General features: G+C 49.5%; 1 protein-coding gene across 4 annotated transcripts in view; it reads left to right on the top strand.

Moving 5' to 3' along the window:
• Positions 1-19225: 19225 nt before the first annotated feature.
• ATL1 (atlastin GTPase 1) overlaps positions 19226-27540 on the top strand; it is a 46496-nt gene continuing 38181 nt past the window's right edge. For 2 of the 4 annotated variants that reach the window (XM_043549301.1, XM_043549300.1), the window contains exon 1: positions 21830-21980. In XM_043549301.1, coding sequence (XP_043405236.1) covers positions 21845-21980 — 136 coding nt within the window. In that variant the 5' untranslated portion in view covers positions 21830-21844. Of the gene's footprint in view, positions 19362-21829; positions 21981-27540 lie in introns of those variants that run through there. The other 2 variants (XM_037901354.2, XM_037901352.2) reach the window with 2 other exon arrangements.

Raw genomic sequence — 27540 nt, 5'->3', positions numbered from 1 at the left:
GTACACAGTTTGTCATGATTTATCAATGCTTGCACCCTTGAAAAACTGGTTTCAAGCTGTTTTCAGGTGAAAGTCAATGGCTGAAGGTTTGTCGTCTAGATCTGTAGATCACTAGTTGAAGAAAAATCAGTTTCAATGTGGCAGCTGAACTTCTGATCAAAAACTGTGTGTGGCTCTATGGCTTAGAGCAGAGGTGGGCAAACTGCGGCCCACGGAACCGTCCTGCCTGGCCCCTGAGCTCCCGGCCCGGGAGGCTCGCCCCTGGCCCCTCCCCTGCTGCTCCCCCTCCCACGCAGCTATGCCTCCGCGCGGGCAGCGGGGCTGCGCGCTCCTGCTGCTCTGAGCGGCATGGTAAGGGGGCAGTGGCGGCATGCTTGGTGGTGGTGGGGTTGGGTAGCGGGTCCCGGGCGGCAGTCAGGGTACAGGGAGCAGGGGGCGGTGTTACGGTTGGATAGGGTAGAGGTTCTGGGGCAGTCAGGGGTTGGGGAACAGGGCGGGTTGGACAGGGTGTGGGAATCCCGGGGGGGCTGTCAGGGCACAGGGGTGTGGATAGGTCGGGGCAGTCAGCGTACAGGGAGCAGGGGGGGTTGGATAGGGGGTGGGATCCCGGGGTGGCGGTTTGGGGCGGGGGGTCCCAGGAGGGGGCAGTCAGGGGACAGGAAGTGGGAGGGGGGTGAATAGGGGGCAGGGGCCAGACTGTTTGGGTGGCACAGCCTTCCCTACCCAGCCCTCCATACAGTTTCGCACCTTGATGTGGCCTTCGAGCCAAAAAGTTTGCCCACCCCTGGCTTAGACTCTTTCAAGAGCACAATATAAAAAAACCCCTGGCGTGGGCGAGAGAGAAATTGGGGTTGGCAATAATGTGCACAACACAGTGAAAGCATCCAGACAAAAATAGAATGTAATTTTCTTTCCATTTGGTGGAATAAGATAAAATAAATCCTGATGTATCAACCCTGCATGTGTCTGGAGCATTGACTGAATTAAGAAGTGTGTGTGTTTTATGTATGGTCATACCCTCATACATATCCATCACATTATACTGGCTAAACAAAACATTTAGGGCCTGATTTTCAGATTGAAAACAGGATTTATGTTCCTATCTCCTTGGGTGCTTTTGAAAACCCAACCCTTAAGCACCTGAATTAGTGTTACTGCTTGCACCAGCCATCCTAAGGAGAGTGAGGATCATGGACTGACTGTTTTGGGTTAAACTCATAGGTCCCATAGCTGCAGTCTAAGGTGTTATGGTCTTACCCAACCCTAATTGTTTTCTATTTAGATGCTCACTTTAAATGAAAAGTGTTTTGCTTCCAGTGCAACACAGATTATGTGCACTAACTAGAAAAGGTTCACTTTTAATTTCCTCTTTGCTCTATAAACCCTTCTGCATCCTGTGTATTCTCTCCAACATAAATACATGCCTCTTCCTGCACATCCACCAAATAAGAGAAAGAAAAAACAATTTACCCTTTCAGGAGTTACATTTCCTGAAATAATTTTAAACAATTAAATATGTCCCAGTAAACCAGGTGCCTACACTCCTAGCTTATGGAACCTGTCTACGCTCCTAGGTATGGAACCCCTTTTACCACACTTCTGCTTACACTCCTTGATGAAAGTCACAAAGACCAGTATTAGTTTTCTGGTATTAGTGCTCACAGAAGATAGTCAGATGATGGCGTGAGAAACAGAACATTTCAATTTCCAGTAATAGATAATACATTAATGCTTAGCCTCATATAGAGCTTTACATTTACACTTTCAAATTAATCCTCTCAAAAACTCCGTGTCAAAATTCACAAAGCCCTATCACCGCCTCTTTTAACCCTGTGGTGAATACAAATCTTTACTGTGAGGCCTGATTCCAAACCCGCTGAAGTCATCAGAACGAGTCCGGTTGACTTGGGATTAACATCTTGGCTAGCCTGGTGGCTACCTGTGACTACTGGCACCACTGTGACTACAAACTTAGGCAAATGCAGGTTCCCACAATTCAAGATAAATTGGAGAGGGTACAGAGAAGAGGCATGAGAATTATTAAAGGATTAGAAAACATCCCTTATACTGATCGACTCAAAGAGCTCAATCTTAACAAAGAGAAGGTTAAGGAGTGGCTTGATCACAGCCTATAAGTGTCTACATGGGGAACAGATGTTTAATAATGGGTTCTTCAATCTAGCAGAGAAAGGTATAACATGATCCAATGGCTGGAAATCAAAGCTAGACAAATTTAGACTGGAAATAAGGCGTAAGTTTTAGCAGTGAGTAATTAACCATTGAAGCAATTTACCAAGGGTCCTGGTGGAGTCTCCAGCACTGACAATTTTAAAATCAAGATGAGATGTTTTTCTAAAAGATCTGGTCTAAGAATTGTTTTGGGGAAGTTCTCTGGCCTTTGTTACACAGGAGGTCAGACTAGATGATCACAATGGTCCCTTCTGGCCTTGGAATCTATGAAAACTGTCTTGACTGTTACCTTGTCCTCCCCACATCATTCTCCCCACAACATCTGTAAATTCATTCCGACATTACATATTGCCAGAAGCCAAGATTGTGCAGGGACTGCTTTTGTGATACCCGGCTGTACAATGCCTAGCACAACAATGGGTCCATAGGCACTAGTGCAATAAATCAATAATAACAATGCCATCACAACAGTCCCATGATAACAATCTGAGGCAGGTAGGTCTGTATAATTAACCCCATTTTGCAGCTAGGAAAACTGAAGTAAAAAACGTAAGTGACTTGCCCAAAGTATTTGAGTGTGGCATATAAGAGTTAGGAATATTAGGACTCATGAATTCCCTGATTCCCATTACTATGCTCCACCCGCTTCTTTGACCAGGTAATAATAAAGAAATTATATTTTATGTTGCACCTTTCATCCGGATACCTCCCAACATTAAATGGAAGATTAAGTAGTTTTACATAGGGTATAATTTAGGATTAGATAACATGAGCTCTTTGCATGGCAGTCTTCTGTGAAAGAACACTGGAGGTTATTTTTATAACAGATACTCAGATTTATTGAGTAGCTGTAGTTACAAGAACATTTATGCAAATTTCTATCTGAGCAATACAATCGAAGGGTGTTTTAAAAAGCAGTGTAGGATTTGAATGCACTTTTATTTTACAATCAGAAGCAAAGAAAATAGTCTACCTCTATCCTTAATCAGAATGCTAGGAACTCTTTGTTTTGGAATGTTTTGACCGACTCTCCCATTGAAGTTGTTCAAACCATTAGGAAGGCTCACTTTATTCCTGTAGCATATTTGGATAATAAACTATGTTGGAAGCCTGGCAAACCCAGAGCTTAAGGATTCATGAATCAACAGCAAAGCCTGCAGCTTTCCCAGTTATTGATTCATAGACTCATGGACTCATAGACTCATAGATATTAAGGTCAGAAGGGACCATTATGATCATCTAGTCTGACCTCCTGCACAACGCAGACCACAGAATCTCTCACACACCCACTCCTGTAATCAGCCTCTCACCTATGTCTGAACTATTGAAGTCCTCAAATCATGGTTTAAAGACTTCAAGGTGCAGAGAATCCTCCAGCAAGTGACCCGAGCCCCATGCTACAAAGGAAAGCGAAAAACCCCCAGGGCCTCTTCCAATCTGCCCTGGAGGAAAATTCCTTCCCGACCCCAAATATGGCGATCAGCTGAACCCTGAGCATGGGGGCAAGATTCACCAGCCGGATACCCAGGAAAGAATTCTCTGTAGTAAGTCAGATCCCACCCCATCTAACATCCCATCACAGGCCACTGGCCTATTTACCATGAATAGTTAAAGACCAATTAATTGCCAAAATCATGTTATCCCATCATACCATCTCCTCCATAAACTTATTGAGTTTAATCTTGAAGCCAGATAGGTCTTTTGCCCGCACTGCTTCCCTTGGAAGGCTATTCCAAAACTTCACTCCTTTGATGGTTAGAAACCTTCATAGAATCATAGAATCAGAGAATATCAGGGTTGGAAGGGACCTCAGGAGGTCATCTAGTCCAACCCCCTGCTCAAAGCAGGACCAATCCCCAATCAAATCATCCCAGCCAAGGCTTTGTCAAGCCTGACCTTAAAAACTTCCAAGGAAGGAGATTCTACCACCTCCCTAGGTAATGCATTCCAGTGTTTCACCACCCTCGTCGTGAAAAAGTTTTTCCTAATATCCAACCTAAACCTCCCCCACTGCAACTTGAGACCATTACTCCTTGTCCTGTCCTCTTCTACCACTGAGAATAGTCTAGAACCATCCTCTCTGGAACCACCTCTCAGGTAGTTGAAAGCAGCTATCAAATCCCCCCTCATTCTTCTCTTCCGCAGACTAAACAATCCCAGTTCCCTCAGCCTCTCCTCATAAGTCATGTGTTCCAGACCCCTAATCATTTTTGTTGCCCTTCGCTGGACTCTCTCCAATTTATCCACGTCCTTCTTGTAGTGTGGGGCCCAAAACTGGACACAGTACTCCAGATGAGGCCTCACCAATGTCGAATAGAGGGGAACGATCACGTCCCTCGATCTGCTCGTTATGCCCCTACTTATACATCCCAAAATGCCATTGGCCTTCTTGGCAACAAGGGCACACTGCTGACTCATATCCAGCTTCTCGTCCACTGTCACCCCTAGGTCCTTTTCCGCAGAACTGCTGCCTAGCCATTCGGTCCCTAGTCTGTAGCTGTGCATTGGGTTCTTCCGTCCTAAGTGCAGGACCCTGCACTTATCCTTATTGAACCGCATCAGGTTTCTTTTGGCCCAATCCTCCAATTTGTCTAGGTCCCTCTGTATCCTATCCCTGCCCTCCAGCATATCTACCACTCCTCCCAGTTTAGTATCATCCGCAAATTTGCTGAGAGTGCAATCCACACCATCCTCCAGATCATTTATGAAGATATTAAACAAAACCGGCCCCAGGACCGACCCCTGGGGCACTCCACTTGACACCGGCTGCCAACTAGACATGGAGCCATTGATCACTACCCGTTGAGCCCGACAATCTAGCCAACTTTCTACCCACCTTATAGTGCATTCATCCAGCCCATACTTCTTTAACTTGCTGACAAGAATACTGTGGGAGACCGTGTCAAAAGCTTTGCTAAAGTCAAGAAACAATACATCCACTGCTTTCCCTTCATCCACAGAATCAGTAATCTCATCATAGAAGGCTATTAGATTAGTCAGGCATGACCTTCCCTTGGTGAATCCATGCTGACTGTTCCTGATCACTTTCCTCTCGTGTAAGTGCTTCAGGATTGATTCCTTGAGGACCTGCTCCATGATTTTTCCGGGGACTGAGGTGAGGCTGACTGGCCTGTAGTTCCCAGGATCCTCCTTCTTCCCTTTTTTAAAGATTGGCACTACATTAGCCTTTTTCCAGTCATCTGGGACTTCCCCCGTTCGCCATGAGTTTTCAAAGATAATGGCCAATGGCTCTGTAATCACATCCGCCAATTCCTTTAGCACTTTCGGATGCAACTCATCCGGCCCCATAGACTTGTGCACGTCCAGCTTTTCTAAATAGTCCCTAACCACCTCTTTCTCCACAGAGGGCTGGCCATCTACTCCCCATGTTGTGATGCCCAGCGCAGCAGTCTGAGAGCTGTCCTTGTTAGTGAAGACAGAGGCAAAAAAAGCATTGAGCACATTAGCTTTTTCCACATCCTCTGTCACTAGGTTGCCTCCCTCATTCAGTAAGGGGCCCACACTTTCCTTGGCTTTCTTCTTGTTGCCAACATACCTGAAGAAACCCTTCTTGTTACTCTTGACATCTCTTGCTAGCTGCAGCTCCAGGTGCGATTTGGCCCTCCTGATTTCATTCCTACGTGCCCGAGCAATATTTTTATACTCTTCCCTGGTCATATGTCCAACCTTCCACTTCTTGTAAGCTTCTTTTTTATGTTTAAGATCCGCTAGGATTTCACCGTTAAGCCAAGCTGGTCGCCTGCCATATTTACTATTCTTTCGACTCATCGGGATGGTTTGTCCCTGTAACCTCAACAGGGATTCCTTGAAATACAGCCAGCTCTCCTGGATTCCTTTCCCCTTCATGTTAGTCCCCCAGGGGATCCTACCCATCCGCTCCCTGAGGGAGTCGAAGTCTGCTTTCCTGAAGTCCAGGGTCCGTATCCTGCTGCTTACCTTTCTTCCCTGCGTCAGGATCCTGAACTCAACCAACTCATGGTCACTGCCTCCCAGATTCCCGTCCACTTTTGCTTCCCCCACTAATTCTTCCCTGTTTGTGAGCAGCAGGTCAAGAAAAGCTCCCCCCCCTAGTTGGCTCGTCTAGCACTTGCACCAGGAAATTGTCCCCTACGCTTTCCAAAAACTTCCTGGATTGTCTATGCACCGCTGTATTGCTCTCCCAGCAAATATCAGGAAAATTAAAGTCACCCATGAGAACCAGGGCGTGCGATCTAGTAGCTTCTGCGAGTTGCCGGAAGAAAGCCTCATCCACCTCATCCCCCTGGTCCGGTGGTCTATAGCAGACTCCCACCACTACATCACTCTTGTTGCTCACATTTCTAAACTTAATCCATAGACACTCAGGTTTTTTTGCAGTTTCATACCGGAGCTCTGAGCAGTCATACTGCTCCCTTACATACAGTGCTACTCCACCACCTTTTCTGCCCTGCCAGTCCTTCCTGAACAGTTTATAACCATCCATGACAGTACTCCAGTCATGTGAGTTATCCCACCTTCATCTAATTTCAAGTCTAAACTTCCCGATGGCCAGTTTATATCCATTTGTTCTTGTGTCCACACTGGTACTGAGCTTAAATAATTCCTCTCCCTCTCCGGTATTTAATCTCTGATATATTTATAGAGAGCAATCATATCTCCCCTCAACCCTCTTTTGGTTAGGCTAAACAAGCCAAGCTCCTTGAGTCTCCTTTCATAAGACAGGTTTTCCATTCCTTGGATCATCCTAGTTGCCCTTCTCTGTACCTGTTCCAGTTTGAATTCATCCTTCTTAAACATGGGAGACCAGCACTGCACACAGTATTCCAGATGAGGTCTCACCAGTGCCTTGTATAACGGTACAAGCACCTCCTTATCTCTGCTGGAAATAGACTCTGCATGTGGACTCTGCATCAAATTTCAATATCGATGAGGGCAGAGTTAGCTATCAAGAAGGGCCACAGCATCTTCCCCAAGCTCCACAGTGTGGCTTTTTCCAAAGGTTTTTTGGTTTGTTTTTAGGTGAGTTTTTCCTTCTTTCCCCCAGTTTTTGTGCTGGTCCCCGGAGGGCTCCTGGCAGTTGATATGAGCTGTGGACCTAAATGCCAAAAGGCAAATGTGAGAATGACGAAGCAGATATCGCCAGGCTCTCTGAACTAAGCACCCAGCCTTTGGGTCCCATTCTACACACAGTGGGCCAGATTGTCTACCTGTTAAGCCTGCTTTATGCCACTGACAGCATTAAAGCTGGCTTAACTAGACAATTGAGGAACCCCATTGTCTAGGGGAATCCTCGAGTGTGTACAGCCATCATAGAGGTTCTTATGCCACCGCAGGGGCATACCCAGGGGAAAGGAGGTGAAGCCAGGTCATGTCTACATCCTTATGATCCTTGGCTACTGGAACCCTTAGAGCTCTGGCAGCTGCAGCAATGTAGAGCAGACATGGTTGTTGGGGTCACATACTTCCCAACACAGAAGGTGCTGAGAAGAGACCTAAAAAGCATCCTGATACCTGGGAAAGGGACCTGAAAGAGGGGGTGTTGCTTTCACTAGAAAGCCAGAGAGAGCAGAGTTAAGGGACCATGGCAGAGCAGAGGAAGCAGCCTCTGGAGAGGAAAAGCAGGGAGAACTAGCAGCCAGGCCTGGCACCTGCTTCATTGTCTAGGATCCCAAAGTTGGAGCTTGGAGAAGAGGGAAGGTGTGAGCTCTTTTCTGACTGAAGACCCCCAGAGGGGATTGTGATGGGTTGGATCACATAAACCCCCTTGGGACTGCCAACAGATGTGCCAAAACTACTTCCGCCCCTGGTTTCCCTGCCAGCTTGGGACTCCAGCACCCTCTCTTGTTGAGCTAGACACACCAGTCTGCTCCAGCACAGACCCAGGGTCTGTACCACGTGCCCCAAAGCTGCAGACTTAACTGAAAGCAGCTTAAGAAATGTTCCTGGTTTTAACACTTAGATGCCCAACTCCCAATGGTGTCCAACCCCCAAAGAAATCCATTTTACCCTGCATAAAGCTTATACAGGGTAAACTCATAAATTGTTCGCCCTCTATAACACTGATAGAGAGATATGCACAGCTGTTCCCCCCCCCCCCCCCGGTATTAATACATACTCTGGGTTAAATAATAAGTAAAAAGTGATTTTATTAAATACAGAAAGTAGGATTTAAGTGGTTCCAAGTACTAGCAGACAGAACAAAGTGAATTACCAAGCAAAATAAAACAAAACACGCAAGTCTAAGTCTAGTACAGTAATAAAACTGAATACAGATAAAATCTCACCCTCAGAGACGTTTCAATAAGTTTCTTTCACAGACTGGATGCCTTCCTAGTCTGGGCACAATTCTTTCCCCTGGTACAGCCCTTGTTCCAGCTCAGGTGGTAGCAAGGGGATTTCTCATGATGGCCACCACCTTTGTTTTGTTCCACCCACTTATATATCTTTTGCACAAGTCGGGTATCCTTTGTTCCCATCCTGGGTTTCCATCCCACTTCTCAATGGAAAAGCACCAGGTTAAAGATGGATTCCAGTTCACGTGACATGATCACATGTCACTGTAAGACTTCATTACCCACTTGCCAGCCCATAGGTATACAGGAAGACTTACGAGTAAAACAGAGCCATCTACAGTTAATTGTCCTGGTCAATGGGAGCCATTAAGATTCCAAACCACCATTAATGGCCCACACTTTGCATAACTACAATAGGACCTTAGAGTTATATTTCATATTTCTAGTTTCAGATACAAGAGTGATGCATTTATACAAATAGGATGACCACACTCAGTAGATTATAAGCTTTGTAATGATACCTTTCAAGAGACCTTTTGCATGAAGTATATTCCAGTTACATTATATTCACGCTCATGAGCATATTTTTATAAAATCATATATAGAGTGCAATGTCACAGGGATGTTGCTGCTATACCCTGGAGAGGGGTGAAGACTGACAGACCCTCAGGGGAGGGCTGTAACTCAGAGAAAAGCCTGGGGGGGTGATAGTTTGGGATTTTTGTTTACTCCAGTGAGGGGTGGAGTTTTTGGTGTGGGGAGAGAGCTAAACTACCCAGCTAGCTAGCAAGGGGAAATGGAGTTGGAGGCACTGTCAGAAGCCAGTGGGGAAGGTCAGCCGCGGGCATTGATCACTGAGGCAAGCAGATGGTCTGCATGTCCATATTGGAGATATCACATACAGCAGCTGTGGGCAACAGGCTGTACAGGCCTAAGTACTCCTGATTCAACAGCTTACTCAGATGCAGAGGAAGAGAGGTATTTAGGGTTGCCAGTGTTGGTTGGACATATTCCTGGAGGTTTCATCACATGGCAATCTTCCTGGAGACTCCAGGACAGCCCTGGAGGGTTGGCAATCTAAGAGGTATTCTGTAGGGTTGCAGGCATGGGAGTTATACCAGTGTAAGACAATGTGAGTGAGATCACAATCAGGACCTTTGCGTCAAAAATTATAACATTCAAAAACCAGTCGGAGAACACTTCAATCTCCCTGGTCACTCGATTACAGACCTGAAAGTCATAGTTCTCCAACAAAAAAACTTGAAAAACGGGCTCCAATAAGAAACTGCTGAATTGGAATGAATTTGCAAACTAGACACCATTAAATTAGACTTGAATAAAGACTGGGAGTGGATGGATCATTACACAAAGCAAAACTATTTTCCCATGCTTATTCCCCCCCACACTGTTACTCACACCTTGTCAACTGTTGGAAATGGGCCATCCTGATTATCGCTACAAAAGGCTTTTTTCTCCTGCTGATAATAGCTCACCTTAATTGATCGCTCTCGTTGTAGTGTGTATGGCAACACCCATTGTTTCATGTTCTCTGTGTATATATATCTATCTTCCTACTGTATTTTCCACTGCGTGCATCCGATGAAGTGGGTTTTAGCCCATGAAAGCTTATGCCCAAATAAATTTGTTAGTCTTAAGGTGCCATAAGTACTCCTTGTTCTTTTTGCTGATACAGACTAGCGCGGCTACCACTCTGAAACCTTTCCAGTGAAAGGGTCTGGTGTAAATCTTTGCCTTTTTCTAAAGGAAAATTGAGACACCAGTGAACATAATTTATGTTTGTGTCATATCATTTATGCAAACCTATCTCAGGACACTTTGCAGTTGAGTGCAGCGTTTGCAATCAAATGCAAGTAAACAATCTAGATTACAATATCTCCCACAGGTGGGACCTCTACGTATGGCAGGGCATTAGGTGAAGAGGAATATAACAGGCAATTTCAGGGAGAATAACTGAGCTCAGGGAAACTGCTCAGGGAAATTCGCTTCTTTGGTTAAAACTAGCATTAGGAGTCTGAAATAGACTGGAAGACTCTAGGACCCTGCACAGGGATATGTCTTTGCTTCCTGTTACCAGGTGCTTGAGCCCTGCTGGAACAAACAGTGCAATTATTGCAGAGTCATGCCAGCCGGTGCATTCAGTTAGTTTCTGCCAGGATACAAAAGAGGGTTAGAGCCTCTCCCATGAGCTATCTGCAGGAAAAATCCTAGAAACAAACAAGCCTGGGAAACAAAAGGCTTTGGTGTATAGTTGACATTTGTTACTGACTTACAATATAATCAAACTGTAGGAAGGGGATATGTTTTGACTATAGTGTGTGTGTGTCTGTGTGTGTCTGTGTGTGTGTCAGAGCCAGATGGGACAGAGAAAAGGAATTAAAACCGTAAGGATCAAGCCATAAGAATGAACTACCCTTCAGGTCTCAGATCAAGGCACAACAGACTTTCCCTTTTTGACCTTGGGTCTCTGTTCTGGTAGGAAGGATTAGGCCAGAAGAAGCACCTGTGATCTCTGGTGTGGTGGTGGGATCAGGCTGTGAGACCGTCACTCCCCAATGGCTTCCTTACAGCAGGGTCTGGTGGCCCACACCACCCCACCTCCTGTGAAGTTACTTTAAATCCTAATCCTGTCTGTGATGTCATACATAGTTGCTGTGGAGAGGGTTATGATGTCACAACTGCAGTGCGACTTCATGTGAGAAGCAATCTGCACGAGTCGATAAGTACCTAAGCAACGAAGATCTGCTTTTCATGCAAACATTTTTAGTAAGAAAAAGCAGGGGCTGAGAAATCTTATGCAGGCCTCAGGGATCACGAAATGCAACAAACATACAAAACCTGTGTCTGCCTGCAGTGCTTTTCAGTGTTTCCCATAAACCTGACCCTTTAACACTGGGAGTAGGAATGCAGACGTGAAAGCATTCCTGACAAGGCATCCATCACCTATGCTACCATATCAATCACATGAGAGCAGAACTACACAGGTAAAGCAGCCACAAAAAGCGCTTTGAACTAAGGTCATCAAGATCTATCTCCAGATATAAAAAAGTCACTTTTGTAATTTCTCACACAGCAAAGCAGAAGTGATGAAAGAGGAAAAGTCGACAAAGCAGAAGTGATATGTCCATTGAGAGGAAGGAAGGAATTAATTCAATCATTCTTTGTAGTTAAAATGGGGATGAAGATATGACCATGGTAAGAACTGGGGCTTGCATAGTTTTCTCTCAGTGTTAATGTCAAGAAAACTTTAATGCTAGCAGCATTTTCATCAGCAGCAGAACATACTGAGTACCGTGATGTTGCTGGGAATTAGTGTATTTTCAGGGGGACCAAACAGAAAATTTTCCACACTTGGGTCTTTCAGACATCTTGTGGAAGTACTGCATTGTGCACTTGGTTAACACGTGCAAAGATGCATGAAGATGTAAAGCAACCTGGTTGAGTACAGTCTTTTTGTTCTGTGTCTGTACAGCGCCTGTACAGTGGGGTCCTGGTCAGTGACTGGGGGGGCTAGCTGCTACCATAATGCAAATAAGAATAAACAAAGGGGTGTTTTTGTAGCTCACTGATTAGCAAATGAGTCGGTCAAATCAAGGCAAAATTATGAAACTGCCCCAGCAACGTCAATGAACAATACATTATTTATTTAATGTAAATCTTGGTTGTCTCTCAACCCCAGGGATCCGGCTGTCTCTTGCGTCCCATCATATTCTTTTGGCACTCACATTTGGTGGCGTCTCTCAACACTGCATTCATTCCTCAGCTCAGTGTTGCTGTTTCTCAATAACCCCTCCATTGTGTGATTGGCCGGATCTTTACCCCTGCCCCATTGCCTCACCCCCTGCCTCTCTCTCAGCTTCCCCGCCTCCCCATAACCTGGCAACTCAGAGGCCAGGCACATTAAATAACTCGGCAGGAGAGAGAGCTGCAAACCAAGTGAATGAAGAAACAGACCACAGCAGATGAAGATGTAGGGGTCCTAAGTCTCCATCTGGAAAAGAAGTCATTTCCTAAGCACTCTGAGATAAACCTGTTCCCTGATATTCCTCCCATCCCAAGCCCCTTCCACTCCTGAACCCAGCAGTCAGAGTGGAAAGAAAAATAAATAGAAAAGCTTCTGAAAGGCAGCATCATGAGCCTGATCTAGTGGGCAGAGCACAAAGGGGAATGAGGGAACGCGGGGCCTGCACACAACTCGATCTCATCAGACTTTCCAGTGAATTGATCTCCTTTCCCTTCCTTTTTTCTCTCCAACTTCCAAATGTTATTTCTTTTCATTTTCTGTTTCAAAGGCCGCAGTCCTCCAACAGTCTCCAGCACAAAACACATCCCAGAATGCCCTTTGCTTCTTGGCCTCTTCAGAGGAGCAAGAGGTAGATGCAACTTCAGGCATTAACTGTAAAAATCTAAAGGGGAACTTGGAAAGGGTCTCAAAGCGTGTTATCCACTATCACCCTGCCCTGCTCCTCTGCGACAGCCGCGCGTGGCCGTCTAGGGTGCAGCAGGCTTTAGCTGCCTGACACGTGAGCCAATGCTTCGGAGAGCTGAAAGGCTGTATGTTTCACTGGGATGCCATAAATACAGAAGGGAGAACACTGGATAAGGTATTGCTAATGAAGTACCAGTACGTGAACGGGAGCACGATAAAACACTGGGTTGGCACACGCAGGCGGCCTGAGCAGAACATCAATTTACTTTTGATTTTTTTCTCTTCCTCAAACTGAAGTTGGATGCACTAGTTCACCCCACATACAGCATGACAGATGGCATAACTGTCGTAAGTTTCCCTTTAATGTCACAGATTGTGTCACAGAACTCTGTCACCCTCTCCACCACAAACCATTTTGCATGATATCAGTCTGGGGCTGAATTCCCTTCTCCTGCCTCCAGATTCCACCCATCCTCATCCTCTCGTTTCCCTGTCACCCCAATACATTTCCAGGTTGCCCTTTTTTGTGCTCCAGAGTGGTGGTATTATTATTGATTGTTTGCACTGTCATAGCACCTGGGAGCCCTAGTCATGGAGCAGGACACCATTGTACTAAGCACCACGCAAACACAGACCAAAAAGACAGTCCCTGCCCCAAAGAGCTCACAATCCAAGTATAAGACAAGAGATGGGAACAGACACACGGGGCCATATAAGGAAGCAGTGAGACAATATTGGTCAGCATGATCGGCAGTGGTCTCAGCAAGCCAGCAGCCTAACCATTGTTGAGTTTTTTTGTAGGCATCAGGGCAAAGGACAGTTATAAGGAGGAATCTGAAGAACAATGAAGTGGCTTTGGGGATGTCTGCAGGGAACTCCTCCCAAATGTGATGGGCACTGCTACTTCCAAGGGGTGGACGCCGAGGGAGGCTGTAGCTTCAGGATTATTTTGTTTTTAAAAAGGTAGGATGGGTAGGGAGGTTGTATCTGGCAAGATGGCATTGCAGGGCACAGAACAAAACCAAGAAAGGACATTACCCCTTTTTTCTGGACAGATGGCAAACTGACACTGATGAAGCAAGTCACTACTGCTGTAGCCCTGCCATCCTTGGTGCCCATGCAGATCACCGTGCCATGCAAATGAACTTGTTGATTGGCTGTGAGTTGGTTTATAGTGCGTTGGGTCTCAGTGTACATTTCCACGTGTGTTCTGTACATGGTAGAGAGCGTTCTACCATGGGGGGGAGGGATAGCTCAGTGGTTTGAGCATTGGCCTGCTAAGCCCAAGGTTGTGAGTTCAATCCTTGAGGGGGCCATTTAGGGATCTGGGGCAAAAATTGGGGATTGGTCCTGCTTTGAGCTGGAGGTTGGACTAGATGACCTCCTGAGGTCCCTTCCAACCCTGATATTCTATGATTCCTACGTTTACATTCCAGAATGTAATGCCATTGTGACAAGTCTATACATATACACTCATAATGTATGTAAGAGCACTTTAGATCCAACATGAACCACGACCCTTCATCACAGCCACTCAATATCCTGGAATAATCCTTGGAAAGCAGATAGTGCCCAGAAGATTAAGAGCCCAATTCACCACTTTGTTACACATGTTTTACATCACGGTGCCTGCACTATTTTCATCTGAGTTAGCCCAGCATAAAACTGGTGTAACAGGGTGGTGAATCAGGTCCTAACTATTAGGGGAATCAAGCGCCCACTGTTACTAGAAAACCCGGCAGGAGAGATGCATCTTACATGTCACCCTGAGGTTCAGATGTCTTTTTGGTGGGATCAAATTCCAGGGGTGAGTGAGCTCCACACCCAGAAGCACCCTTTCCCCTAGGCTCCCGTGAGTTGGCAAAAGAGGCCCCTCACCATGTAGTTCTCAAGAGGGCAGTGGTTTCTGAGGTAGCTGGGGCCCTGATTAACTGCAGCTTTGTGGTTGTTGTGTTAATATATCTTTCTCTCTGTGTGTGTTGGGGATCATAGAATCATAGAACTGGAAGGGACCTTGAGAGGTCATCTAGTCCAGTCCCCTGCGCTCGAGGCAGGACTAATTATCTAGACCATCCCTGACAGGTGTTTGTCTAACCTGCTCTTAAAAATCTCCAATGATGGAGATTCCACAACCTCCCTGGGCAATTTATTCCAGTGCTTAACCACCCTGACAGTTAGGAAGTTTTTCCTAATGTGCAACCTAAACCTCCCTTGCTGCAATTTAAGCCCATTGCTTCTTGCCTATTCTCAGAGGTTAAGAAAAACTGTTTTTCTTCCTCCTCCTTGTAACAACCTTTTACATACTTGAAAGCTGTTATCATGTCCCCTTTCAGTCTTCTTTTTTCCAGACTAAACAAACCCAGTGTTTTCAATCTTCCCCCATAGGTCATGTTTTCTAGACCTTTAATCATTTTTGCCGCTCTTCTCTGGACTCTCTCCAATTCGTCCACATCCTTCCTGAAATGTGGCGCCCAGAACTGGACAAAATACTCCAGCTGAGGACTAATCAGAGAGGAGTAGAGTGGAAGAATTATTACTTGTGTCTTGCTTACAACACTCCTGCTAATACATCCCAGAATGATGTTCTCTTTTTTTGCAACAGTGTTACGCTGTTGACTCATATTTAGCTTGTGGTCCACTATGACCCCCAGATCCCTTTCCGCAGCACTCCTTCCTAGGCAGTCATTTCCTATTTTGTATGTGTGCAACTGATTGTTCCTTCCTAAGTGGAGTACTTTGCATTTGTCCATATTGAATTTCATCCTATTTACTTCAGACCATTTCTCCAGTTTGTCCAGATCATTTTGAATTTTAATCCTATCCTCTAAAGCACTTGCAACCCCTCCAGCTTGATATCCGCAAACTTTATAAGTGTACTCCGTATGGCATTATCTAAATCATTGATGAAGATATTGAACAGAACCGGACCCAGAACTGATCCCTGCGGGAGTCCACTTGTTATGCCCTTCCAGCACGACTGTGAACCACTGATAACTACTCTCTGGAAATGGTTTTCCAACCAGTTTTGCACCCACCTTATAGTAGCTCCACCTAGGTTGCATTTCCTGAGTGGTTATTTCCCCCAGGGCACTAGGATAGATCACTGATGGCATGACTGGGGAAGCTGGAGGATGTAGAATTAGCTGCCCCATTTAAATGATTTGATTGCAGGGACCGAAAAGTGGTCTGACATCAATGTATGCGACAGTGTGTTGGCACGTCTCCCCACACACACTGTGTTGTGTGTGTTTCTATCTGTCTGGGGGAGGTGTCTCCGCATGGTGGTCTCTGGCTTTATGTGCTGGGACTACGTGTGTTAGAGGGTGTGGAGCTGTGCTGTGTGTGTGTTGGGCTGTATATCTTTGGGCTGAGCTCTGAGTTGTGTGTGTGTGTATTGGGGTGTGTGCTGGGTGTGCCAGGCTCTGTGCACTGTGGTGAGGTGTGTAGTTGTGCACACCATTTGTGTGTGTGTTGTGGTGTGCAGTTATGTGCACTCTATGTTGTGGTATGTGCCTGTGTGTGTGTATGGGCGCAAGCCGGTGAGTGCACTGTATGTGTGTGGGTGTGTGTGTTGGGGTGAGTGGTTCTGTGTGTGTGTGTGTGTGTGTGTGTGTGATGTGTGTCTCTACGTACTGTATGTGTGTGAGTTTGTGTTGAAGTGTGTATCTCTGCTGTGTGTGTTGGGGTGAGTGGTTGTGTGTGTGTTTTGGGGGGGGTGTTTCTGTGCTGGGTGTGCATGAGTGTGCTGGATGTCTGGCTCTGTGTTGTGTGGTGGTGAGTGTGGCTCTGAGTTGTATGTGTTGGGGCGTGTGGCTCCATGTGTGTGTTGGTGAGTATGCGCTTGAGAGCTCTGTGTGTGTACTGGTGTGCCAGTGAGGTTACACTCTGTGTGTGTGTGTGCGTGTGTATCCTGTGTGTCATTGAGTGTGTGTGGGATGTGTGTGTTGGGACCTGTGGCTCTGTGTTGTGTGACTGTGTGTGTGTCCCCTGAGTGTGCAGTGTGTGTGTACTGGGGTGTGGGGATTTGTGTTGTGTGACTCTTAGTGTGTGTGTTTTGTGGCTCTGGGTGAGTGTCACTGAGTGTGTGTGATGTGCATGTGGGTAGGGGTGTTTGGCTTTGTGTTACGTGGCTCTGTGTGTGTTGGTGAGTGTGCATTGTGCATATGTTTTGGGGTGCATGGCTCTGTGAGTGTGTTGCGGCGTGTGGTTCTGTGTTCTGCGGTTCTGGGTGTGTGTCGGTGAGCATGTGCGGGGTGTGTGTGTTGGGGTGTGTGTGTACCATGTGTGTATATGCGCATGTAGGGGTGTATGGGTCTGCGTCTGTGACTTTGTGTGTGTGTTGGTTAGTGCGTGGTATGTGTTGGGGTGTCTGGTTTTATGTATGTGGCTCTTGGTGTGTGCTGGTGAGCGTGCCCTATGTGTGTTGTGTGGCTCTGTGTATGCAGAGTGTGTGTGTATGTTTTGGGGTTTGTGGCTTTGGGTGTGTGCATGGTGTGTGTGTTGGGGTGCGTGGCTCTGGGTACGTGCAGTATGCGTGCATGGCTCTGGACGCATTGTGTGTGGTGCTGGGTGTGCGCAGCGTGTGTTCGGTACGCATGGTGTGTTGTGTGGCACTTGACGTATGCAGTGTGTATGGGTGTGTGCAGTATGGTGTGTTGGGGAGTATGGCCCTGGGTGTGTGGCTGGGGTGTGTGTGGGACTGGGTGTGTGCTATATGTTTTGGGGTGTGTGCGCAGGGGGTGTGCAAGGGGTGTTGCAGTGTGTGCACAGTGGGTGTGCCCAGGGATGCAGGGGATGTTGGGGGGTGGGTGCAGGGGGGGTGCCCGGGGGGTGCAGTGGGTGTTGGGGGGTGGGTGCAGGGGGTGCAGGGAGGGTGCCCGGGGGCTGTTGGGGGGTGGGTGCAGGGGGGGTACAGGGGGGTGGGTGCAGGGCAGGTGCCTGGTGGGTGCAGGGGGGGTGTTGGGGGTGGGTGCGGGGGGGGTGCCCGGGGAGTGTTGGGGGGTGGGTGCAGGGCAGGTGCCCAGGGGTGCGTTGGGGGGTAGGTGCAGGGGGTGGGTGCAGGGAGTGCAGGGAGGGTGCACGGGTGCGTGCGGGGGGGTGCGTGCGGGGGGGGTGCAGGGGGGGTGCCCGGGGGGTGTTGGGCGGTGGGTGCAGGGGGGGTGCCCGGGGGTGCGTTGCGGGGTAGGTGCAGGGAGGGTACAGGGATGGTACAGGGGGGTGGGCGCAGGGGGAGGGTACAGGGGGGTGCCGGGGGGTGCGTTGGGGGGTAGGGTCAGGTGGGGGCAGTGGGAGGGTAGGTGCAAAGGGGGGTGCCCGGGGGTGCGTTGGGGGTAGGTGCAGTGGGGTGGGTGCAGGGGGGGTGCCCAGGGGGTGTTGGGCGGTGGGTGCAGGGGGGTGCCCGGGGGTGCGTTGGAGGGTAGGTGCAGGGGGGGTACAGGGGAGTGGGTGCAGGGGGGGTGTCTGGGGGGTATTGGGGGGTGGGTGCAGGTGGTGTTGGGGGGTGGGTGCAGGGCAGGCGCCTGGGGGGTGCCCAGGGGTGCGTTGGGGGGTAGGTGCGGGGGGGTACAGGGGGGTGGGTGCAGGGGGGGTGCCCGGGGGGTGTTGGGCAGTGGGCGAAGGGGGGGTACAGGTGGGGTGCCGGGGGGTGCGTTGGGGGGTATGTGCAGGGGGGTGCAGGGGGGGTGCGTTGGGGGTTAGGTGCGGGGGGGTGCAGGGGGGTGAGGGCAGGGGGGGTGCCCGGGGGGTACGTTGGGGGGTAGGTGCAGGGGGGGTGCGTTGGGGGGTAGGTGCAGGGGCGGTGCCGGGGGGTGCAGGGGGGTGGGTGCAGGGGGGCTGCGTTGGGGGGTAGGTGCAGTGAGGGTGCAGGGCGGTGGGGGCAGGGGGGGTGCAGGGGGGGTGCCGGGGGGTGCGTTAGGGGTTAGGTGCGGGGGGGGTGCCGGGGGGTGCAGGGGGGGTGCCGGGGGGGGTGCGTTGCGGGGTATGTGCAGGGGGGTGCCCGGGGGGTGCGTTGGGGGGTTAATGCGGGGGTGGTGCGGGGCGCTGGATGCAGGGGGGGTGCCCGGGGGGTGCGTTGGGGGGTTGGTGCAGGGGGGTGGTGCGGGGCGCTGGATGCAGGGGGGGTGTCGGGGGGGGTGCGTTGCGGGGTATGTGCAGGGGGGTGCAGGGGGGTGCCCGGGGGGTGCGGTGGGGGGTAGGTGCAGGGGGCTGCCCGGGGGGTGCGTTGGGGGGTTGGTGCGGGGGGGGGTGCGGGGCGCTGGATGCAGGGGGTGTGCCCGTGGGTGTGCCCGGGGCGTGCGCGGAGCCGCCGCTCCCGCCCCGCGCCGCCCCCCGCCGCTCGCTCAGACGCGGCGCCGCAGCCCGCCCGCCCGGAGCTCCCGAGGGCCGCGCAGCCGGAGCCATGGCCAGGAGCCGCGCGGGGAGGAACAGCTGGGGTCGGCGGCGGGCGGGGGGGGGCGGCCGGGGCTGGCGCTGCCCCGATCCCCGGCCCGGCCTGGCCCGGCCCCCGCCCCGCCCCGCCAGCATTTGGACAGCAACCGGGGCCGGCGCGGCCGGGCGCCGGCTCCCTCCGCCCCCGGGGGTCGCCCTGGCCGCGGGGAGCCGGGGCCGGCTGCGGGGCGCGGCGGGCGGGGCTCGGCTTTGTTCCCGGGCGCTCGGGCCGGGCTGCGGCGGGGGGGCAGCCGCAGCCTGGGGGCTGCGTGCGCAGTGTAGGCGCAAGGGGGGGGCTTTGCTGGGGGGATCCCCGACACTCCCGCCCCCTCCCGCTCTGCTGTCGCCCCCCCGGTCCGGTATCGGGGGAGGGGGGGGGTCTTTCCTGCCTGGCGGAGCAGGGGGGTAGGTGGGTTGAGAGGGGCGGCCGGAGCCCTGGGCAGGGAGGAGGCTGGAGCTGTCACCCTCGCCCTGGCCCAGCTTCCTTCTGTGCTGGGGGGCAGGTCACCGGGGGCCGCCTTGGCCTTGCTGGCCCCGCTCACATCCCCCCGGGGGCCTGTTTGGCAGGTGTCCCTGCTGCACCGGCCTTCGCACAGGGGTGCATTTCTGACCCTTAGGCCTCAGGTGCAGAAATGCTGAGCAGGCCCCCCCGCCCCTCCAGCTGAAGTCAGTGGGAGCTGCGGGTGCCCGGCCCCTCCCGAAATCAGGCCCTTCGTCTTCCTGCCACGCTTTACCAGCCTCCGCCATGGTAAACTCCCTAACTCGGCTGCCTCCAAAGGAAACGGCAGATTGATGTATCTCTCAGGTGCGGGGCTGGTGCAAAGCGCTAGGGGCAAGGAGGCTGCTCTGGGGCTTTCCCTCTCTAGGGTCCAGCTCCTCCCGTCCTGTGCCGGGGCCTGGGATGGAGGAATCCCTGTGAAATTCCTTCCCAAGTGATCTGGGGAAGCCCCACCCTGCTGCAGATACAGGTTTCAGGGCCTACAGTTTGGGGGGAATCTCCTTGGGGGCAGAGGCTTTTCTTTTTACTCCCTCCTAGCCTCCATCCTTTCCCCATGGGGTGCCCAGGGGGTTGTAGGATGGTGCTGTGGAGGGGGCTGACTCTTCCTTCTGTGGGGTATGGAGATCTGTGTGCAGAGGGGAGTCTCCGTATGTGGAGCGTGGAGGTTGGCGAGGGGCACCTTTCAGATCTAGGTCACCTATTTCAATCCGGTGGCCAGAGGCTGGAAGCAGTTCCCAACTGACAGGTGCTCAGTGGCCTCTGTGAAAAGACCCCAGTGATCTCAGTACAGTTCCGGGTGGCCAGGTCACAGAGCCACCCCACCTGGCCTTAGCTAGCCCCTCTGATGGCATTGCACTCTCAGCCGAGAGGCAAATAATTAGATGTGAATACTGAGCTCCCTGCTCCCTTGAAGTGGTCCCTGTAGCCCAGAGACAAGGTGAATGGATAGGCGCGCCCTAGCCAGGCTGTCAGTCCTGCACCTTTCAATAGGCACTAATGTCACACACCATTTTAATGCACTGTCATCCCTCTTTACAGAGGGGCACATGCTGAGGGATTGCATCTCCTCTCTTTTCCTGTTCTGGCCAGTTTTACAGAGGTGCGGGTTCTCTGGGCTCTCCTCTTCCCAGTCTGCCTCAACCAACAGGGCTTGTTCTCAGCATGGGACACCAGGTATCAGGCCAATCTAGGTAGAATCTGTGAGCTTCATTTAGCCCTCCCGAGACTCACCCTTGGTCCAGCCTTCTCCATGGCAGACTCCTCCTCCTCTCTTTTTAGGTGGGGAAGAGGGTGTCACAGGAACATACTCAGGGAACCCTTTCCAGCTGCTTCTGGGTTGTGATAAGACCCAGCACTTTCCCTCAATCTCTCTGCTGCCTGGGAAAGTCACCTCATCCCCCCCTGCCTTCTTCACACCCTGTAGGACAAGAATCCCCGTCTCCCCTCATGTCCTGCTGCTAACTGTGCCACCATGAGAAAGCACAGTGATTGGAGAGATTCTTCCTGTGCAGATTTTTACAGCTCTAGGGCACATAGCATGGGGGAGTTTTCACCCTCCTGGGGAATGCAGCTTTCTCTGTGGTATCAGAAAATCTGGAGAGTGATCATTAGGGTTGGATTGGCACTTTCCAATCTAGCTGCCTGGGAACGGGAATGGGCCTGGGACTGAACTGTGCATCAGGGAGGGTTATCGTTTAATCACTGCTGCTGACTGGGTCCAGGGGGGGAGGAATACCCTTTGTTGAGAGCAGCTTCCACCTCCCGCCACCCCATGTTGGCTAAGCTGACAGCTGAGTGCATTGGTGGGGCGGAGTCAAGCCCCCCTGTGCTGGAGGAGGAATAGTCTGGCAGCTGCTGCTTTCCCCCTCAAGGAAGGGTTGGCGATTCAGGACCCTGCACAGGAGAGTAAAGGAGAGTCCTCCTAACACCCCATTCCTTCCTTGTGTAGCTGGGCTCACGACCGAGCCCTGATTGTTCACCCTGAGAGCGATGTCAAGGATTTTCACTGAGGAGTTCCCTTGCCATTGTTTAATGCTGCTGGAGAACAGAACTTTTCACCCACCTGAAAGCTACTCAGTGCTAGTGGAGTCTGATCTTTGGGAACGTTCCTGTGCGGCAAAGCTGGGTGAGAAGTGCTGTATTGGTTAGAGACACAAATTATGCCTTCATTCGAAAAGCTGATTGTAAGATTTCCCGTTCCAATGAACTACAAGCTTGGGAATTATTTGCTGAAGAAGCTGGTGTAACCATTTGAATAACGTATACAAATGGAGGATTTGGGCATCTGGGGAGAAAAATGGGCAAAGTCCATCAAATCAATCCTTGGTTTAACTCCAGCTTCAGGGAAGGTATCGGGACCCTCACTCTAACAATGTTCCCTCTAATTTTTTACATCCATGCGTGGAATGAATTTTGTTATGTGCACCAATATGGAGGTGATGTGTGGCAGGCATGGGGCCGAGGGGTCCGGAGTGTGGGAGAGGGCTTAGGGCTGGGGCAGAGGGTTGGGGTGCAGGGGGTGAGGGCTCTGGCTGGGGGTGTGGGCTCTGGGGTGGGGCTGGGGATGAGGGGTTTGGGCGGCAGCTCTGGGGCCAGAGGAGAGGCATCTCTCCCCAGCCGCAACAGCTCCGGGGTCGGGGCCTGGGGCCCAGGGAGAGGCACCTCTCCCTGCGGCACGTCTGTGCGGCCCTAGAGGGAACTGAGCACTCTACCATGGGGAAGAGCTTCTGATGAGTTTTGCAATAGCTGTAAATTGTATCGCACTAAATTATTCCTATTACTTGGTGTCCCACTGCAGTATTGCACAAAAAGATATGTTATTTCCATATGTTCTTTTCGCTGATGGCAGTGGAGTGAAAAGAACATTCAAAGGAATGGACAGAATTAAGAATCTGATCTATTATTTAACTCTATTTAAGAAAAGCCTCAGTCCAGCAAATACATTAAATACGTGCTAAACTGTGAGCACGTTCATAAGTTCCATTGAAGTAAATGTGACTTAGGCTCATGCTTGAGCATTTTGCAGAATCAAGGCCTCAGCTGGGGTCTTGGAAGTTGGAAAGTACCCAGTACCATTTATGAATCTAAGGGGATCTTTATTGTAGAAATGGGATCAGTCATCTTTTGCTGCATTCTGGCGACAGATCAAAATCACAGCCTAAGAGACCCACAGAGGCTGGTATATTCCTAGACTATGATTTCACGCACACTCAGCCTTGCATGCGGATATTGCAGGCATAACTTGAGTGTTAAATGCTGGTGCTTTTTATTAGAAGAAGGTCCCCTGAAATAAAAATGTACATTTAAGCAATAAAAACTGTGACCTGTCCCCTGCCCCCGTGATGTTCTTTGACTGTGTGAGTGGCTGCAATATTGTGTAGTCACATCACTCTTTGTAACGGCTCCTCCAGTGCCAGTTTCTTTAGCCCAGCTGCCAATGCAGGAGACTGGGGCTCTGCAGAAAGCTTCTGGCTGTGTTTAAAATGTGCTTACATGTATTAAAAAAAAAGAACATGATTTTTAAATAGCATAAGCTTTGTTCTGGTTAGCTCCTCTTTGTCATGACTGATAATTCCCCAGCTAACTGCTTGGTATAAACTTTCCCTTCTTGTCGCTTGGTAAAAAAATCTGTTCATTTAAGAGATTAAAGAACAATTTTAGGAAAACAATTGTTCAGAACCCAAAATAATTACCTCTCATTTGCTATCAAAACTAGCTTCCTGTAACATACATGTACCCCTGAATACACCTCTCAACATAATACTTTCATGAAGGGTGAAATTTACCGAGGGCCAACACAAAGTTTATGGGTCGCTTGAGCATATAGTGTTAAGTGGTGGATAGACCTCACAACTGCTGTCTGCTATAGGGTGAATTTCACCCTTAAGAAAGCGCTGTATATATAAATAGCAGACATATTTTTTCTTTAAGTAACAGAATACAGTCCTTGGTTGTGCCTAACTAAGGACTGCTAGTCTGAGCCCTAATGGGTTCTTTAAAACTCAGCAAGCTTGATTTGACGGTTACAGAGGTTACATATCCTTCTTTTGAAATCTTTTGTAGTTTTCACTTGCATATGTTCAGCAGTGCTGTCTGCCACTCGGGTAAAGTCATTAGAAATCTCTGCCTGTAGAGGCTTATAATGCACTCATTAAATAAATTTTAAAAAAACCAACACAGATCGGAACATATCATATAAAGGACTCAGTTCTGGAATAAGAAAGGCCCATATTGAAATAATTCAGTGTTTATAACTATGAAAGGGACAAGCAGGTTCAGGCTTCTTGGCCAAGCTTTTCAAAATGGATGTGGACTTGTGATTTTGAGAGCCCTCAACAGGGTCTGATTTTCAGAAAGTGCTGAGAACCCATCCTCTGAAAATTAGGCCCCTTCAAATGCTGACCCAAGCTTTCAAAAATCATCATTAAAAAGTCTTATGATCTTTTAAGCCAAAGTAATAAACATTGAGTTCTTTTTCTTCACCTTCTGGCTTCTGGGGAGCATTAGGTCACATGTTCAAGCATTTCCTTGCAACAATGATGGATAGAAATCTACTTCCCCCCCACCCCCCATGCACAAAGAATGCTGAGATTCACAGGCAATCTTGATTCCAGCAGCAACAGCTTTAAGAAAAACACCAAATGTTGCAAGTGTGAAAGGGTGCTCGGAGGGCCAGGCAGCCTAGCAGCTAGTGCACCTGACCTCCAGCCCCTTGTCTCTCTGTCAGAGCAGTAGAGATGCCTGGTTCCCAACCTTAGGCCAGGACTGTTTTGGCTTCCACCCACATCTGGGCCTTTGCCATTAAAGGGGACATGGTAGGGGAACCCCCAGGTCCTCCGTTTCCACTGGGTCCCATCCAAGGCCCTTGGGAAGCAACATCGGCAGGGTCCTTCCTTCAGAGAGCCTAAGTGCACTACCCTGGGCTATTTCTTACCTCTGTGCTCCTTCAGTTTGGGGTGTGGCCCCTATAGCCCAAACAGTCAATGCCTTAACAAAAGAGTCCAAGTGAGCAGGACCTTCTCCACCTGAAAGGGGAAGTGTGTGTGGAGAAGGCTCTGCCTGGGGACCTTACCTGCTCTGTGGTCCACTCTCAGGCTCCACCTTCTGTCAGGCTCTCCAGGGAAGGTCTGTCTCTCCTGTAGCCTAGGCTTCTGAGCTCCTTTGAACCCGCTCCTCCAGCTCCAACGGTGGGTGTTGGGGCAGGAACATTTGGCCAAGAATTTAACCAGAATTTGATGACATTAAAAATAACCAAGGGCTAGATCAGAACCTCTGCTTCTATTGGAAGGGTCCAAGGTCTATTGGATTGGCCCAGTGGCGGGGGCGGGGAGCTGGAATTCGTGGCATCATCCCCTAACCCATAGAAGCTCCTCCCTTTGCTCGCTGCGTGATTTGGGGTGGGGGAGAGGGAGTGGCACATGGAAGCAGCTACATTCTACTGTGTCATCCTCTGCTGAGCCCACAGGTATCAGGGGCAGCATTAATAGTCCTGGGCCCCTCCACAGCTGTGGGGTGAGTCAGCCAGTGGTAGCGTGGGAAGCAACAGGGCAGAGGCGCTGGAGGTCCATTGATTCGCCTTCAAAAGCCACTTGGATCTGGAGAGATTGGGGCAGTTGGTGAAAATTGTTCCAGCTCCAGCTCTAGCTGTGGCAATTATCTGAGGATCTGGCCTCTTGTGGCGCAGGGCGCTGCCCCGCGCTCCCCGCTCTGTGGGGCTGGCCAAGCCTCGAAAAATGCTGTGGGAATTCCAGGAGAGCTTCTTGCTCGCTTTGTGGGCTTCTCCCCTGTGAGGGAGGTGTTAGCCCCATGCTATTTCTTTTTGGAAATCCTTGCTACACATACTCCTTTTAAAAAAGACATGGCAGTTCTTAGCCTAGTATAGCATACTTGAGAAATACATGCATTTCATAGAGGCTCTGGTATGACAGTAATAAAGTAGCTAATCACAAATTTCCCCAACAGAGAAATGACTCCAGAGAGTACATTAAGATCTGTCAAGCCAGTAAAATATATTTTCAAACAAAACAACCAATACAAATACATATTTACTTAAAATGTATTTCGTGCCATCTCATGCAATTTCATGGCACATTTACCAAGTGATCTGGTTTATTTTCAGCAGGTGGGAGGGTATTGTAACAACAAAAAGGTAAAAAAAATCAGTTAAAAGCAGAGGACTATGGAGATTTGCTGAGAGAGGGAGAAGACCTAGTGCCTGATGGGAAATATACTCGCCAGGAGGCAACATTTGTAGAGCTGTGATTGTTGGATGTGGATTTCAGTTGTGAGGTCAGACCTAAATTTATTTAAGCAGAGGGTCCAGGGCTTCCCACAGTGATCCGAGCTTCCTGGGCAGCTCTGGCCCGGCTCCAGCTTCCGGCCTGGCCGGGGGCAGGGCCCCAGGGGAAAGAGTAGGAGCAGGGTGTGGGGCCACAGTTCCGGCACTCATGGAGGCCCCCAAATTGGCTGGGGCCCCTGGGCACAGGCCCACATTAATCCGCCACTGAGGCTGAGACATGGATTCCAATGAGTATCCCCAGCATTTGCACCTCAACAAGACACTACCCACTACCATGCACAGCCTGGGTGCCCCTCCTATATTAGCCCTCTGTTTCAGTGGGGTTCCTCTGATATCAGTGGGTGCTAATAAAGTCCTCTCTTTCTCCCTTGCAGTGGTAATCACTGGCATTGACTCTTATTTTGAAACAAGATACGGGAGTGGCCACAACCCTGTCAGAGCCAAGGCCAATGCTCTTTTCTGAAATTGGTTTTGAGAGATTGCTGAAAAGTAGCGTAGCTGGTGCCCATTGACAAGTGACAGAACCCTTTCACTGCCTCCTAGGAGGGAGATCTGCTTTTCTCTGCCAAAGTCGCCCTTTCCGGCGACAAGACTTTAAAGTCATCGCCATTGTCACCGTATACATCTCTAAAATGAGATGGGCAATGTGTACCTAGTCACGGTAGAAAGTATTCTACAACTTGCTCCTGTGGTTTCAAATACTGTTCGGGTTCTGTTGTTTCACGTACCGTGCGTTCCCAGTGTCTGAGCGACACAGGCTGCACAATGGCAGTTCATAGAGACAGAGGCTAGACTGTGTAGGTTCACAGATGTTAAATCATTGCACATCAGTTTTTGGCGTCTAAGCAGTGTATGGTGAAACAGGCAAATATGGTGGCCGCGAATGGTTGAGCCAGGCTCTGGAACGGGACTCGTGCACCAGCATGCTGAATGCCAAGTGACTATGTAACCACACGTTTTGGAACTCAGGTAGGACAAGCAATCCTGTTGTAAATCTTCTTTTTTCACTGATCCAAATTTTTTGCCATTCTTCCTTTAAATTTTTCTGTACTCGGCTTTTGGGGTCTTGTTTACTCAAGGGTATTTATTTCTGTGTCAATCCTTCCATTTCTTGTAGAGCTTTTAGTTGCTTTGTCTGCTAGCTCGTTCCCTGTTATCCTGATATGTGTTGGGGATCCAGGCTAATGCTATTTGTGTCCCCATCTGTACTAACTCTGCTTTTAGAAATGTAATTTCACTGATTCAATCACTTTTACATACAGAGACACCCTTTTTTACTGCCATAAGTTCTGATACTGAGTCTGAAAAAATGACCACCATGGCTGGTGGTCCAGCCTAGATCTAGTTTAATTATTGCTACTACAAAATCAGATATTCTTTTAGGCAA

The sequence above is a fragment of the Chelonia mydas genome, chromosome 6 (assembly GCF_015237465.2).
Source record: "Chelonia mydas isolate rCheMyd1 chromosome 6, rCheMyd1.pri.v2, whole genome shotgun sequence".
In the NCBI taxonomy this organism is placed as follows: domain Eukaryota; kingdom Metazoa; phylum Chordata; order Testudines; family Cheloniidae; genus Chelonia; species Chelonia mydas.
Note: the sequence above shows the minus strand (reverse complement) of the source record. Positions and strands in the feature narration are given on the sequence as shown.